Genomic DNA, 15,696 nt, shown 5'->3' on the forward strand with positions numbered 1-15,696 from the left:
ATAAGTTTGGCAACCACTTCTCTGAAATGGTACAGGGCCTCTTGCTCCAAGGTCCCTTTCAACTTTGTTATTCTATTATAAGTCCATTAATCATAGTTCCTGTGAATAGGTCCATTAAGAGAGTCGCCCACCAACACTTTCATCGTGGGCTGTAACTAGGAAAGGAATAGAATAGAATAGAATAGAATAGAATAGAATAGAATAGAATAGAATAGAATAGAATAGAATAGAATAGAATGGGATTCTTTATTGGCCAAGTGTGATTGGACACACAAGGAGTTTGTCCCTGGTGCATAAGCTTTCAGTGTACACACAACCAACAAATTATGCCATTAGCCTTCTCTTCTGCCCCATCTGTAGAAAGCCTTGTAATACAAACGCCACCAGCCTTTGTGTTTGCATCACCCACTAGAAGTGCACCAAGCCAGCTGACTGCTCTTGGAGGTGATTGTCTCCTTGAAACAAAGATAGTCTTTAGGACCCAGATTGTTGGGGGCAATGTAAATATATATATATATACATTGCTTACCGGTGTACACCGCTTAGAGAGTGCTCGCACTTAAAGCGGTATATAAGTCTCATAAATAAATAAATAAATAAATAAACTGAACCTGGAACATCAAGAATTGCTGGAGGCACACAGCTGTCACTAGACTGGATCTGGAATCATTAGTGAAACTTTGGATAGCATGTCTAAATAGTGTGGGAGTTGTTGTGGCTGTTCCTTCCTCATCTCCATGAACGGGGAGGACTAGGGAGTCCTCCTGGACCCAGAATGTAGAGAAAAGAATCACAGACAGTGTGAGCAGCTTACCTTGTACATGTTTTGGAAAGCAGATATGCATAGAGAAGAGTCTTTCCTGTTCATCATCAATCATCTAGGAGATGTGAGTCACTTGTTTGTGGTTTTGTTGATATGAACAAGCTGACAGATGGACAAGCTGCCCATCTAGTTGAGACCTTGTGAAAATCATGGACATGTAGGACCCATTTGCCAACTGACAACTAGGCTACCATGGGATTTAGCTATCATCTTTATGATTTCCAGGGCATTATTTCCACCCATCATTAAACGTCTAGTTTTCCTCTACAGCACGTTTAACCTGGACTTGTACATCCAAGGGAAGGACATATTCTCTTCTTCAGCAGCCTGGTTAAGCCACTAGTGTGAGTGCTGCTCTTCTTCTCAGCATGGAAATGGAGGAGAAAGGACTCCAATTGCTACAGTCCTCAACTCGCCTCTATAGAATCCAAGGCCCTTCCCAAGGCTTTCATGTAAGAGCTAATTAAAGAACTCCTCTCATTTCCATAGTAACCCCAAGCATGACGCTCAACATCCTTAGCTGCTTTAACATCAACATACTAATAAGATGCAATTCAGTTGGTCCTACACATCACCAGGTAGACAGTAATTGAATCAGAGAGAGAGAGAGAGAGAGAGAGAGAGAGAGAGAGAGAGAGAGAGAGAGAGAGAGAGAGAGAGAATTCACCCCAGTGTGATATGATGCTTAAGATGGTGAGCTAAGGGATGAAAGACCAAGGTTCTCCCTTAACTTCAGCCAGTCATCCTAACCCAGTCTGAGCCCCGGAGAGTCAAAACCCCATAAATCTACCAACTTGCACTGGACCACGATGGAGTTTCTCCATAGTTATTGAGATATCATGTGCGGTTATGGACATCGCTAATGCTGGTTTAACTGTATGTTTGTCATCTATGGACCCTTAACCCATGAATCCAATGAATTTCACTTCCATATATATTTATGATCCTACCATGGAGGTAAGAATAGATCCTCCATTGTTTCAAGCGATAGAAAAATAATCATGGGGATTTGATTGAATTTGGATTATATTTGGACAGCCACTTATATGAAATGGCATAGGGTCTCCTGCTTGAGTAGGGGGCTGGACTAGAAGACCTCCAAGGTCCCTTCCAGCTCTATTCTGAATTAAATTTGTTTCCGTTTCCTTCTATATCCATTTAATCCACATTTTGAGATCTAATCATCAGATTAAATCCATCTGATTTGGACAGTCAATTTGTGCTTTTTTGGGGGGGGGGGAGGCCTTTCTGTGTATGTGAAAAAAAACCCATCCAATTGAGGGACCACTTCAGAAGCCACCAACTCAAGGAGATAACATATACTGCCTCAACTTGATTCAGAAAGTTCAATTCAGTTTGTAATCTCGATGGTACCCTCTCCAAATCAAATCTCCACATTAAGCTAACTCCCAATTTTCTTTCTTTTTAAACAGATTAGGGTCCAGTCTAGAAACCTAATCACAATTTGCCTCCTTCATCTTAGGTTGCAAGGAAAAAAAAAAAGACAAGTTATAGGATGGCAGACAATGATTCAGAATAAATCAAGGGCTCTCACACTTCACAAAAGAAATAATGTTTTATCTTTGGCCATTCCACCCCCACCAGGAGAAATGGCAATTCTTTGTACACGTACACAGAATTTTCTCTCTTCCACACTCTTACCATCTTCTGTTTGGCACCTGCATAGCTGAAATCTTTACAATTACATACACGAGATCTCCAAAGACCATCTTTCCCCTACCCATCTCTGCTGCTTCAACATCCGACGGAGCCACAACCTCACGGAAATTCACATCCTGAGCTCCTTTGTGTGTGTGTGTGTGTGTGTGTGATTAGACGCGCAACAAAACACGGGTGTCTCATTTACATGGCTGCCCAAACCAATTGCTTTTCATTTCCCAGTGAATGAGGACCTCTGCTTCTCTCCCCTCCCTTTTCTTTTGTTTATTAATTACATTTTACATATTTTTTTTTGTACTTTTGTTTAAAATCTTTTTTTCCTCTTTTTTTTTTAAACGTCGGTCGAGTTCCTTTGTTTGTTTATTCGGGGTTTTTTTTGTTTGAGTGTGTCCGTTTACAGCAAAAAAGGATTAGTTTGTATAGATAAGTACATAAAATTGGGGTTAGCAGAGCTTGGCCGTCATCTGATCGGATTGTTTAAGGATCTCCGTGTTGTACAGATCCAGCGCGTGGTTCACCCGGATGATCTCCGTGTTGGTTAGTTTCAGACGGTGTTTGAGCATACAAGAGAAGAGATCCAGCTGGGGCTTTCCAGGGGCTACAGGAGGTGCCAATCTGTTGATTCGGTCCCGTATATCCAACATCAGCAACATGACCGAGGAAGAGGAGTAGAATTGCCCGCCTTGTGTGTAGGACTGGTTGACTTGCTGCACCGCGCTACGCAACAGGTCGGCATTAAAGCGCAAGCTGTATCCAAACACCTGGATGTCTGAAATTTTGATGTAGAACTGGCGCTTGTTGGGATCGGAAAGGTCCACAGGCCCTTGACCAGTCTCGTTACGCATCAAGGAGGGCAACCGAGTCCGGCTGCGTAGGTAGATGTGGACAGTCTCAAAAAACGTTTTCCACCGGTTCCCCAGCAAGAGAGTCCAGTTGTAACACTGGCTGTTCTGCAGACGGATTTTCTCCCAGCGCGGGTAGCCAAACTCTCCAAAGGGCATGTTCCAACCTTCGGAGTGGCTCCCGCTGAAAGGGTTCACGTAGACAAAGAACATGGGGTCCAGGCTGCTGTTGCGCATCTGGCAGATACGCATGGAGATCCCGATGACCATGTGGATGAAGTCCATCCGGTTCTTGTTGCTCTTTAAGGTCAGGGACATGCGCCTGCGCCACCGGGGGTCGAAGAAGGTGTCCAGGCGGATCTCGTTGCTGATGAAAGTCGTGTGGACGTACAAGCGGGAATCCATCTTTTGAAGGAGGTATTTCAGCTCCAGATCCTGGAAGTCTAAATCTGTCTCGAAGCTGATGAATTGCTCGCTGCGCTCAGAGTCCACATTCTGGGGCTCACAGCGGCCGCGAGAGAGACGGTAGCCCTTGTTGCAGGAGCCGCAGAGGGAGATGTTGGCCAAGCTACACATGGCACAGCTGTTGTTGCCGCCAATGATGCACGGGATGGGCCGCTGGCACAGACTGGTGCTCCCATGGCAGACACAGCTCCGTTGGCTCTCTAGGAAGGTCCCCCAGAAGCCATTCTCGTTGCAGTAAAGCAAAGACTGGACTCGGGAGAGCCACTGCTGTATCGTCCTACAGGTGAGAAAGCATAGGCTATAATAGGGCATCTCTTGAAACCTACAAACTTACATCTCTAAGTACTTCTGAGAAAGCTCAATGGCTGGGTTCACCCAAGATCAGTTTCCCCAACTCAACTGCATGATGTCAACGCTGCTAACATCGGATGTTTTTGCTTTGACAACGTATGGAGATGCAACCATTTTCCTTCTTAGGTTTTATTCTTAGAATTAGAATTAGATGATACTGGGGGGGGGGAGGAGGAATGTGCATGGGAGTTTAGTTAGACATAACAATATTGTAACAGTGTGAGAACCAAGGTTTTTTGAAATAAGAGATGATAAGAAATGGCGGTTGGAGAACTGGAGGGAAAGCCTGCATTTCAAAATAATTGGAGAATGTGATTTATGACTGTAAATTAGAGGAGGGAATTGTGCTTTGATACTATGTGCTCAGGGTAGGGGAATTCAGATTTTGGCTTGGTCTATGTACGTGCCGCTGCTATGCTTCTCAAATAAAGATTCTTTAAGGTAAACAATGCCTCGAAGTTCTTTGAAGAGTTTCATCTGTCGGAACCATGACACATGCCTTATAATCAACCAAAAGAGCAACTTTCTGCAAAATCACTGTTATAAGCCTGACCAGTTTCTAACATCACCATCCATGGTCCTACCTACTCTGGATGTCCATTTCCTCACAAAACTACAGATAGTTCCATAAAATTGAAAGATTGACCACCACAGCTGTAGAACATCAACCAGAAGCTTTCCCCTTTGTGGCCTATCATTTATTTAAATGTATCGGCCAATCTACTCCAGTGGACTCTGGTGGAGTTTCAACCATAGGTTGTCCCTTTTTGCCCTAGAACCTAGGCCTGGCTTAACCCTCAAATAAGACCAAGGTCCCTCAAAGTGGCCTCCATTAGAAGGTTCATAAGGATGACTTATCATGGGAGAACATCCATGTGGGAAGGGAGGAAACCAAAGCTCCTTTTAATTTAATCCTCACGCAGTAGCCTCCATATCTAAGTCACTTGATGAGAAGGTGAAATAAGAACCTTCACGTCAAGTTCCATTTTGGGTAATTCCATATAGATCATAGTACCAGATAGTTTTCTTGGATGGCCACTGCCTTCTCCTAAAAGGATTTTTGTGGGGGAACTTCCATTCTTTGATAGTCGCTTTTAAAAAGTATCTATGGCCAGTTAAACTGCTGCGTCAACTTTTCCTTCAGTGCTTCTTCTCTCCCAAGCATTTGTCAAGCATTTGTCTTTTTGCACATTTCTGACCTAAAGGAAGCATCCACACAGATGATTGGTGGGCGTGGAAGTTCCTAGCTCGCTCCTGGTTAACAAAAAAATATGCAAAAACCCCCAGAGCTTTATTCCATGACATACAAAGTACACAAGTGTCTCCAAAGTCTTAGGAGACACTCCTAGGTGAATTGGAGAATTATTTCAAGCTCTTTTAGTTTTTTTAGATTGGCGTCAATCTCTCTCCCTGCCATTTCTCAGTTTTTCATCTGTTAGAGGCAGCTATCGGTACATCCCTGCAAAAACAATGTTTGTTTGGTTTTGGGTTTTTTTTACACATGCAGGCCAATCCCTTCATTGCATGGCTTCCTCCAGTCACTGGCTTTGCCCAAGGCCTTATAAATCATGCAATGCTTCCCATTCAGAAATTGCAAAACCAGGTCAGCAAAAACGAGAAGCGAATCCCCAGTTCGCTCCTTTCCATTTTCCATTCAAGTCACCTCTGGCATTGTTTTTAATTAATGCATTGACTGGGCTTGTTTTGCAAACAAAACTCTAGATGTGCGAGAAGGAGAAAAAAGCAGAAGCAAACAAGAGTGAAAAGAGCTTGGGTTTTTTTTAACTCACGCCTTTCCGAACCATTAAGATTAGCTAAATGCAAGTTTCTCTCTCTCTCTCTCTTTAGCTTTCCGTTCTATTTGCCTTCATTTCCATTAAGGGTAGTTGAGTGTCAGTGTGTTCCTTTAGGCCATAATTTGAATATAGAACATGCCATTTCTATTAGAGCTTTGTGAATGGCACGGGAAAAATCTCACGCTGTTAATTTTACCGCTCTATCTTTTTGCAGTCCGCCCCACATGGTAACTACTACTTTCTCTTGGCCAGAGCATTCAGACGGCCCAAAAAATTGCCTTCGGATGATGCTTCCTTGGATCTAATTGGGTGCAAAGGATATTTGGTAATTTCGATATCTGTCTGTCTGTCTGTCTCTCTGTCTGTCTGCCTGCCTGCCTATCTATCTATCTATCTATCTATCTATCTATCTATCTATCTATCTATCTATCTATCTATCTGCTTATACCTAGGCTGTGTCACTTAGCAGCCACCTTGTTTACGAGAAGAAACTCTGGCCCCAATTGTCATCTTAAGTAGAGGACTACTTGTACTCATACACACCCATACACCAGCTAAAAGCAGAGAGCCGGTACCTTTCCCTAGGCAGCTGGTGGTGAGGATTGTGCCGACAACGGATGCTGAGGCCAAAGAGTTTACGGGAAGTGCGTTGGATCTTCTGCCGTTGAGCCTCCATGGAACTCTGCAAGAGCTTGTAGCGGTTCTGAAGGTCCCAGTCATTCCCCCAGTGCTGATGGATGCTCCCAATGGTCAGGAAATGGTTGTTAGGTAGTTTCTTCATGAAGGACTTGAATTCATCTAGGAATTCCATACACACAAACAAATCTAAATAAACAGAACTCCAAGAGGGGGTCATTTGATGGGAGGACCTGTAGATCATCTTTCTTTCCACTATAGAATGTTGGGCATTCTTGAGGTTTTCAAGGTGAAGTTGGAAAACCATTTGCCTGGGATAGTATAAGAACTCCTGCAGGTTGGACTAGAAGGTCCTTTCCAGCCCTAGTATTCCATGAGAAGGAACCAGAGTTCAACAGCCCCATCCCGTAGAGAAAGTCCAAGGATCAGTTCTCAGGACCTTCAGCTCAAGGAATCACCACAGGTGATGAGAAAGACCTCTTTCTGCTGTCCCAAAGGTGCTTTTCCAACAGGAAACTGGACTTTGTTTTTCCTTGAAGACATTTCACTTCCGATCCAAGAAGCTTCTTCAGTTCCAAGAAACTTCTTCGCTTTTGATCCAAGAAGCTTCTTCAGAACTGAAGAGACTTCCTAACGGTGAAGACAATTAACCGTGGAACAGCTTGCCCTCAGAAGTTTTAGGTGGTTCATCCCTGTAGGTTTTTAAGAAAAAACTGGACAGCCGTCTATCTGAAATGGTCTAGGGTCTCCTGTTTGAGCAAGGGGTTGGAGTAGAAGACCTCCAAGGTCCCTTCCAGTTTTGTTTTGATAGATTGATTGATTGAAGAAGCTTCTTGATGAGAATCGAAATGTCTTCAAAGAAAAACAAAAGTCCAGTTGCCTTTTGAAAAAGCACCTTTGAGACAACCATGACTTGGGGGACGTAGAATCTCCATAGACATCCCAGTTCAAGTAGTTCAATCAAATCTCCAAACTTTCCAAATCAGATTAATTCCTCCTTGAATCAGATGGCATCTTCTGAAGGACTAATTTGATTGGGCGTAAAGCCATTAACTGTCTCATCCCACCAAGACACCCTGGCCTTTCTCCCCAATTACCTGAATTCTCTAGATCTTTGTAGGCCTCTGTCCAGGATTTGCCCATGTTAGCCAACGTGTATTCCATTATCTGGATATCGGTGATGGGACAATTGCACTGTGGGAACTCTTCGGCACATTGGCATCCACACTGGCTGTCTTGGCAGATATATTCGCCTTCTCCATTGCACATGATGTAACTCAGGGCTGACTGCACAAATTTCTCTTGCAAATATTGAGGAAAGATGACCTGGAGACCTACAGGGAAGAGAGAAAGAAGAGAGAAAAGGAAATCAAAATAGGACGAGGAGAGAGAGTCTCCCCTAACTTCTCTAGCAGAGTCACCTGGGCTGGTTTTGCATTTCATGCTTAACCTGTGTTGTGGGAAAGCTGACCTACTTTTGGCGTTTGCACAATCTTATTGAACCATGAAGAATCCCAAGGGGAAGGTTGACCTAACATGCTGAACCTCACATCCAGAAAGCTCTAATCTTAGAATCAGAGACCTGGAAGGGACCAATGAGGGCTTCTAATTGTCGGAATGTATTTCTATGCAACAACTACAGTAGTATTCAGCCAGTAGAGGCAGTATTTACAAGTTTGGATCTATGGTATGTACTCTATGCTCTTTGGTTCGGAGTAGAGTTTCCTGTTTCCTGTTACAGTTAAATAGTTGAGCAGTAAAGCACATGGTGACTGTACCCTTTGTTTGCTCTGTGGTGCTTTATATAAACAGAATTTCTAACACTTGTCCAACCCCCTAATCAAACAGGACTCATTCTTGGACAAATTTGTGAGGTTCTCTATCTGATATTGTGAGAACACAGTCTATAAATTGGCAGACTTTTCATGTCTCCCTCCAGCCGCCATTTTGGTAGTTCTGGTGTCCCAGAAGCGGAACTGAAAATGTATGTTTGCAAGGTCACTCCAAGAAACCAACTTTTCTTGGCTAAGTGGACATCAGTGCTTTGCACAAGTGGCTGGCCACGCAACCGTTCAGCAATCCATGCTTTCTGTTCACGTCGGCAGTTTTCACTGGGCAGCCCGAGGCCCGTTGTGTCTCTGCAGCTGTTTCCTCACATTTGGGAAGCTGAGCTTGTCAAAGCCGATCAGCTTCCCTGGGGTACCCAAGGATGGCGAACGAGGAGCGCAAAAAATCCAGCCTTCCTGCAGATCTTAGAAACATTTGCCTGTGCGTGTCGCTCAGCCAGATGCAGGCCTAAATCTTCAGAGTGGCTGATGAAGCCACTGAAAACCTCACTAATTACTCTTCCATTTGTAGGGCTGAAAAATCCTCCTAATGCCATTTGACAAACCTCAGTGGTGCAGAAAGGAAGAACAAAATAAAAAAAAATGCAAAAATGAGATCATTCAGATCTTATCTGAAGGAGGGAGTTTATCAATAATTGGAAGAAGAATTTAACCATCCAGAGCTGAGCCCCAATTCTTTTTGCTGCACACACTGGCAGGCCTCGATTTTTTTTAAAAAAAAAAACACAAAACAACCTGTAATCTGTTATACAATTTCAATTTGCTGATCAGAACTAGAATGATGCGCTGGCTGTGATTCACTCCTCTCTTCTTCCCTTTCTTAGAATAGAAAAGAAATCTTCCCCTCCTCCACGTTTGGATTCATGACAGTATTGAAGTCTGTAAAATTATTATTCCATCAAAAACTAAACTCTGAGAAGGCCAGATGAGTTTGTTGGCTCTCTTTGGAGATGAGTAGGAATGTAAATGATTTTAAAAAAATTCCTTCTAATTAAAAAAAACCCAACAACTTCCATTTGTAAATGCTTCTAAGGAATCAGAACACCAACCTTTCAAAATCTGTACAACTTCAGAGGCTTTTGCCAAAAAAGAAAAAAAAAGAGAGAGAGAGAGAGAGAGAGAAATCTTATTCCTTGAGCAAGTACGATGGGTGACAAAAGAAATAGAAGCCAAGAAGAATCTGTTCAACAAATAGGATAAATACAGGTAGTTCTAAACTTCCGATCACAATTTTAGGTCGCTAAGTGAGAAATGTGTCGATTGGCTGCACTGAATGACCTTTCTTGCCACAGTTGTGAATCCGTGAATCCATGCAGGGTTTGAGTTAGTAACACAGTTGTTAAACAGAATCTGCTTCCCCCATTTGACTTTGCTTGTCCGAAGGTTGCAAAAGGAGATCACCTGAGCCTGGGACGCTGGAACCGTCGTAACTATGAGTCAGTTGCCATGCGTGTGGATTTCGATCACATGACCACGGGGATGCTATGACGGTCGTTACTGTGAAAAACGGTCACAGTGGGGTTTTTTTCAGGGCCGTTGCGATTGCAAACGGTCACTTAAATGGCTACCCGGAGCTACAGAGCATTAAATACTGATGGGGGAAAAAGTTTGAATGACAGGCGTTTTTCAAGCTCGTAGAAGATGAGAATCAGAAAGAGCGAGCTCACTTCGGAAGATGCAAAGACACACAGCCGAGTCCTTGGTGACAAGTTCCATTTATAGCCTCATCCATGGCAACTTGGAATTAAGGGAGGAAAAAAAGAAATCAAGTCACAGTCTTGACGTGTGTGTGTGTGTGTGTGTGTGTGTGTGTGTGTGTGTGTGTGTTTTGACCTAATTTCCTGCAACCCGATCAATAGAAATGGTATTTGGGACACAGAAGGGAAAAAGGAAGAAGTGGGGAAAGGAGCAGAACCAGCTTCATTTGGAGAACAGAAGGTGAACAATTAAAGGGCACAAATTTATTTTCCAAATATGGATGGCCTACAGGGAAGAGAGACCCATCTTTGGCCATTTCACCGTGTGTGTGAGTGTGTGTGTGTGTGTGTGTGTGTGTATTGGATAATAATAATATAGGCATGCAAAAAGATATATTGGTGGCCCAAAGCTGCCTTCAACCATTTGAAGAAGGCACCCCAATACTTTTTGGTTCCAAGTCTTCTTCAAGGACCCACCTCTTACAAGCAGACTTAAGAGTTGTCACCGACGGAGTCTGGGAAGTTGAGGCTAGCCAGATTTCAAAACTGGGAGAGGAAACTGAGGTCGACTAATCTAATCTCCAGCTCAGTGCAAGAACCCAAATTTGAATCTTCGTGACAGGTTGGCTCCTCTCCTTGAAGTCCGCCAGCAAAGGGGAACATAACATCTTCCTTAGTAACGCATGCCAGCACAAATACTTTTACCACTAGGAATTTGTTCCTAACGTGGAAGAGTTAGTGGTGAAAGGAAACCAGGCTGCCTAAGAATACGGTGGATGGACGCCATCAAAGCTGGCACCAGCCAGAGCATAGAATGATTTCAAAGATGTAGTGCAAGATCGGAAGATATGGAGAGACCTAGCCCAGGGGTAGGCAACCTGGGCTCTTTTATGACTCGTGGACTTCAATTCCCAGAATTCCTGAGCCAGCATAGCATAGCTGGCTCAGGAATTCTGAGAGTTGAAGTCCACGAGTCATAAAAGAGCCAAGGTTGCCTACCCCTGACCTAGCCCAAAGAACCATCAAGAGTCGGACATGATTTAATGGACACCTTCCTTCTCCTTCTTCTCCTCACTCCTCTTCCTCCTCCTTCCACATCTTCTTTTTTCCTTCTTCTTTCTCCTTCATATCTATCTCTTCCTCTTCCTCCTCCTCTTCCTCCTTTATATCTGTCTCCTCCTCCTCCTCCTCCTCCTCCTCCTCTTCCTCCTCCTCCTTTATATCTGTCTCCTCCTCCTCCTCCTCCTCCTCCTCCCATTTAACTGATCCCTACCTTCCTGTAACTTAAGGCCCTTCTTCTCTGCATTAACCCATGTGACTTTCTTCTACTTGATGCCCTTTCTGGTACTTGAAAGATGTTCTCCTGCACCTCTCTCTCTCATATCAGTTGTTCTCAGGACTAAACATATCCAGCTCCCTTTATCTTAGAACCTTAGAATAACAGAATTGGAAGCAACCTTGTAGGTCATCCAGTCCACCCCCCCCTACCGCCCAAGCAGTAGACCCTACACCATTACTGACAGATGGCAGTCCAAAGTTTCCAGTGATGAAGCTGCCACAACTTCTGTAGGCAGTCTGTTCCACTAGTTGATTGTTCTCACTGTCAGAAACTTTCTCCTTATTTCTAATTGTGAATCTCATACACAACTTTAGTTCCTTCTTCTCTGAACCTGCTCCAGTTTGCCTGGATCCTTCTTAAAAAGGGTGACGTTCAGAACTGGAGTCCAGAACTGAAATCAGCCAGCGGTGTGACTGTTGCATCAGTCGGCATCTGTCAAAACTATACAGACAAGAATGATGGAAGGTTCTCAGCTGGAGAGAAGGATAAACAAGTCATCTCATTACCAGTAACCTTTAAAAGTGTGCCTTTTACCTTCTTCATTTTTCTACTCACTCCACCAACTAGAAGGTGCTTCTCAGAATAATTAATGGAAACCTTTGCCTTCCCAGCTGCTGTGTAACTTCCTCATTAGGAACTATTTACAGGGCTGCAGATAATGGATCACAACTTCAGTCTCTTCCGATTGCTTTGACAGCCCCGTGTAAAGCTGTTGCCAGAACTTGTGGTGGCTGTATAATTGTTGCCACATAACTCACCAACATCTATTATTTTCAATCGGAAACTCACTCAGAAGCCGGGAGGAAAGAACAGCCCTACGCACCCTTGTGCACACATCCAACACACGTGATTTTAGTTAAAGGTTGGAATGCAGTCCTTGATTTATGATCACAATTGTGATCAGAATTTCCACTGCCAAGGACGGTGGTTCTTCAGCGAGTTGTGCCCAATTTTGCGACATTTTTCGGCAAGGTTGATAAGTGTGAGTCACTGCAGTCGTTCAGTGAATCGTTGAGCGAGTCCAGCTTCCCCCCCTGACTTTGCTGTCTTAGAATCTGTCTGGGAAGCTTGCAAACCACACTTCCATGACCCAGGACACTGCAAGTGTTGAAAATACATGCCAGTTGCCAAGGATCCAAATTTTTAATCACCTGATTGTGGGGATGCTCCAAGAGTTGTCTTGTATTTGCAAGACTAGTCATTCTTTGGGGAGTGCCATTGTAACTTATCAGTCAATCAATCGGTCAGAATAGAGCTGGAAGGGACCTTGGAGGTCTTCTAGTCCAGCCCCTTGCTCAAACAGGAGATCATATAATCTTTCATACAGGTGGCTGTCCAGTCTCTTCTTAATAACCTCCAGTGATGGAGCATCCACAACTTCTGAAGACAACTTCTGTTCCACTGATTAATTGTCCTCACTGTTAGGAAGCTTCTCCTTAGTTCCAGGTTGCTTCTCTCCTTGGTTAGTTTCCAATCGTTGTTTCTTATCTTGACTTTTGGTGCTTTGGAAAATAAGTTGACCCCCCCCCTTCTTTGGGGCAGCCCCTCAAATACTGGAAGACTGCTATCGTGTCACCCCTAGTCCTTCTTTTCTCTAGACTGGCCATACCCAAATCCTGCAACCGTTCTTCGTATGTTTTAGTCCCCAGGCCTTTAGTCATCTTAGTTGCTCTTCTCTGCACTTTTTCCAAAGTCTCAACATCTTTTTTTTGTAATTTGGTGACCAAAACTGGCTGCAGTATTCCAGGTGTGGCCTTACTAAGAATTTATAAAGCAGTACTAATACTTCCCTTGATTATAATTCTATTCCTCTTGTTTATACAATCAAGGATTGGATTAGCTTCAATTGATCCTTGTGGGTTACCTGAAATCTCTGACTCTTTTTCAGATTGTTTTGCTTTCATAATTCAGAACAAGTTGAGATGTTTGCACTAAAATATTACTTCCATTGTTTCTGATATATTGTCACAGGATGGGGGTTTAACAATGTGCTCGGGAACCCCAGGAAAGCATTAGAGGCAAAACACAGGCAAACAAACACAAATCAAAAAAAGGGTTTCACATGCATAGATCTGACTGCTCAGTGTCCCATAGGGAGATTGTGACTAAATATATCCAGAGGAACATTTGTAAACAGAACATTAAATAAGTAAGACAAAGGATCTCATATGCCATGCTAAATTTCACTCCTTTTTCAGTTAAATAAGAACAGAGCCATGATTTAGAGGCAAGGTTTGGCTGTAAATAAATTAAGATGCGGTCTCTGAGCTTGGTGGTTTTCTTGCAGACGTTTCATTACCCAACTAGGGAACATCATCAGTGCTAGAAGGGAGTGGGGCTTGTTCTCTTTCTGCAAGAAAACAACCAAGCTCAGATTTCAACTCTGAGCCTCAAATATTCTCCTTTATTATAAATAAATTCAAAGCAAAGTACAAGAGCGATGTCCCAAAGGCAACTGGACTTCCTTGAAAATGTTTTGCTTCTCATCCAAGAAGCTTCTTCAGTTCATCAACTGAAGAAGCTTCTTAGATGAGAGGCAAAACGTTTTCAAGGAAAGAAAACCCAAGAAAATCCAGTTGCTTTTGGGAAAAGCATCTTTGGGAGGAGCATGACCTGGGTGATTGAGCATCTCCATAGACATTCAAGAATGAGGCCAGCCAAGGATGAAGCCTCCCGCATCTCACCTGGATACAGTTCCTTGAAACACCTTGCAAAGAAGAGAGATGTTAGAGAGGGGAGACCACATGGTCATCAAAACCAGGCGGTTGAGTCTTTTGTTTCCCTTTCCCCCACCTTACCTTGGAGATGGAGTTTGCTCTCCGTGCTTTGTAGAAGGACAGAACTCACAGAGTCCAGATTGTCATAACTGTTACAGCCCAGAGGACCTGTTCGTGTTTCGGTGACCTGGAGCACATCAAAACAAAACAAAACCATAGGAGCTGCCCCATTGGAAAGAGGGCTGAGCAGCAAGCAAACCACTTCAGTCAAAATGTGGGCAGAATGGAACTAAGATCCCAAGAAGAACAATTAACCAGTGGGATAACCTGCCTCCAGAAGTGGTGGATGCTCCAACACTGGAAGTTTTTAAGAAGAGACTGGACAGCCATTTGTCTGAAAGGGTATAGGGTTTCCTGTCTTCCTGCCTTCTGCCTTCTATCTTATCCTATCCCATCCCATCCCATCCCATCTCATCCTATCCTATTCATTGCATTCTGCATTCTGCATTCTGCATTCTATTCTATTCTATTCTATTCTATTCTATTCTATTCTATTCTATTCTATTCTCTCTCTGTCTGTCTCTGTCTGTCTTTGTCTGCCTCTCTGTCTCTCTCTGTCTCTCTCTTTCTGTTTGTCTCTCTCTCTGTGTGTGTGTCTCTCTCTGTATTTTGTGCTAGTTTTGCTGAGAAACACTGAAATTGTGGCCAGGCTTCTAACCACCATCATGCTGTTTTCGAGACAGTTGGGAAAGATATATTCTGAGTGGAATAACTTCTATTTCCCTTGGCAGAGCCTGATGGCGAGCAGATCAAAGGGACGTGTCTATTTTCCCACCTTGCACATCAACCGTCGAAATGCACCTGACTCTCCTCTTCCCAAACTTCAGTTGCTTTCAGCACATGTCTCTGGCACCTTCAAGCACTCAGAAATAAAATAAAAAAAAACCTGATCTCTGATAGGATGGCAAAGGCCAAACCTTTATGGAACTGTCTCCCAGCCACTGTTTTGTAGGTCAATTGCTAAGAAGCTCCAAATACTCTCCCTTTCTTTTTTTGCCGAGGCCACTAGATTGCTTTCAAGCTCTCCAAAGGACCTTTGCCCCAGCCATTATCCCATCCTGTGAGCTGTGTCACGCAGCACTTTTGAGGTTTTTGTCTAGGCGCATGGCGCTTTCCGTTCACTCACACACCAAAAAGCCATTTATCTGACTTCCGAGCAGGTCTGCAGGAGAAAAGGATGGTCAAGAACGAGAGGTGTCTTTCAGCATTGCTTCTCTTGAGACACACTGATTGGCTAGCTGCTCCTGCAGTTATCCCAAAGGCAACTGGACTTTGTTTTTCCCTGAAGACGTTTCGCTTCTCATCCCAGAAGCTTCTCCAGTTCTGACTTCAGAATTTCAGTCAGAACTGAAGAAGCGTCTGGGACAATGGATTTCCTGAAAACACGGCAGACTACAGGAACCCTTTGCGCTTCCATCTGAGACGCAGACAACACAGACTCTT

The 15,696-nt window shown here is 43.6% G+C and overlaps 1 protein-coding gene across 2 annotated transcripts in view; it reads right to left on the reverse strand.

The window, feature by feature from the left end:
- Positions 1-2,379: 2,379 nt before the first annotated feature.
- Positions 2,380-15,696, reverse strand: part of BRINP1 (BMP/retinoic acid inducible neural specific 1) — a 60,060-nt gene continuing 46,743 nt past the window's right edge. For both annotated transcript variants that reach the window (XM_039322863.1, XM_039322864.1), the window contains exons 5-8: positions 14,275-14,380; positions 7,691-7,927; positions 6,533-6,755; positions 2,380-4,087 (exon numbers count right to left, since the gene is read on the reverse strand). In XM_039322863.1, the coding sequence (XP_039178797.1) occupies positions 2,947-4,087; positions 6,533-6,755; positions 7,691-7,927; positions 14,275-14,380 (1,707 nt within the window). In that variant the 3' untranslated portion in view covers positions 2,380-2,946. The remainder of the gene's footprint in view (positions 4,088-6,532; positions 6,756-7,690; positions 7,928-14,274; positions 14,381-15,696) is intronic.

This window comes from Crotalus tigris, unplaced genomic scaffold (genome assembly GCF_016545835.1).
Source record: "Crotalus tigris isolate CLP2741 ecotype Arizona unplaced genomic scaffold, ASM1654583v1 scf7180000024151.2778019, whole genome shotgun sequence".
Lineage (NCBI taxonomy): Eukaryota > Metazoa > Chordata > Lepidosauria > Squamata > Viperidae > Crotalus > Crotalus tigris.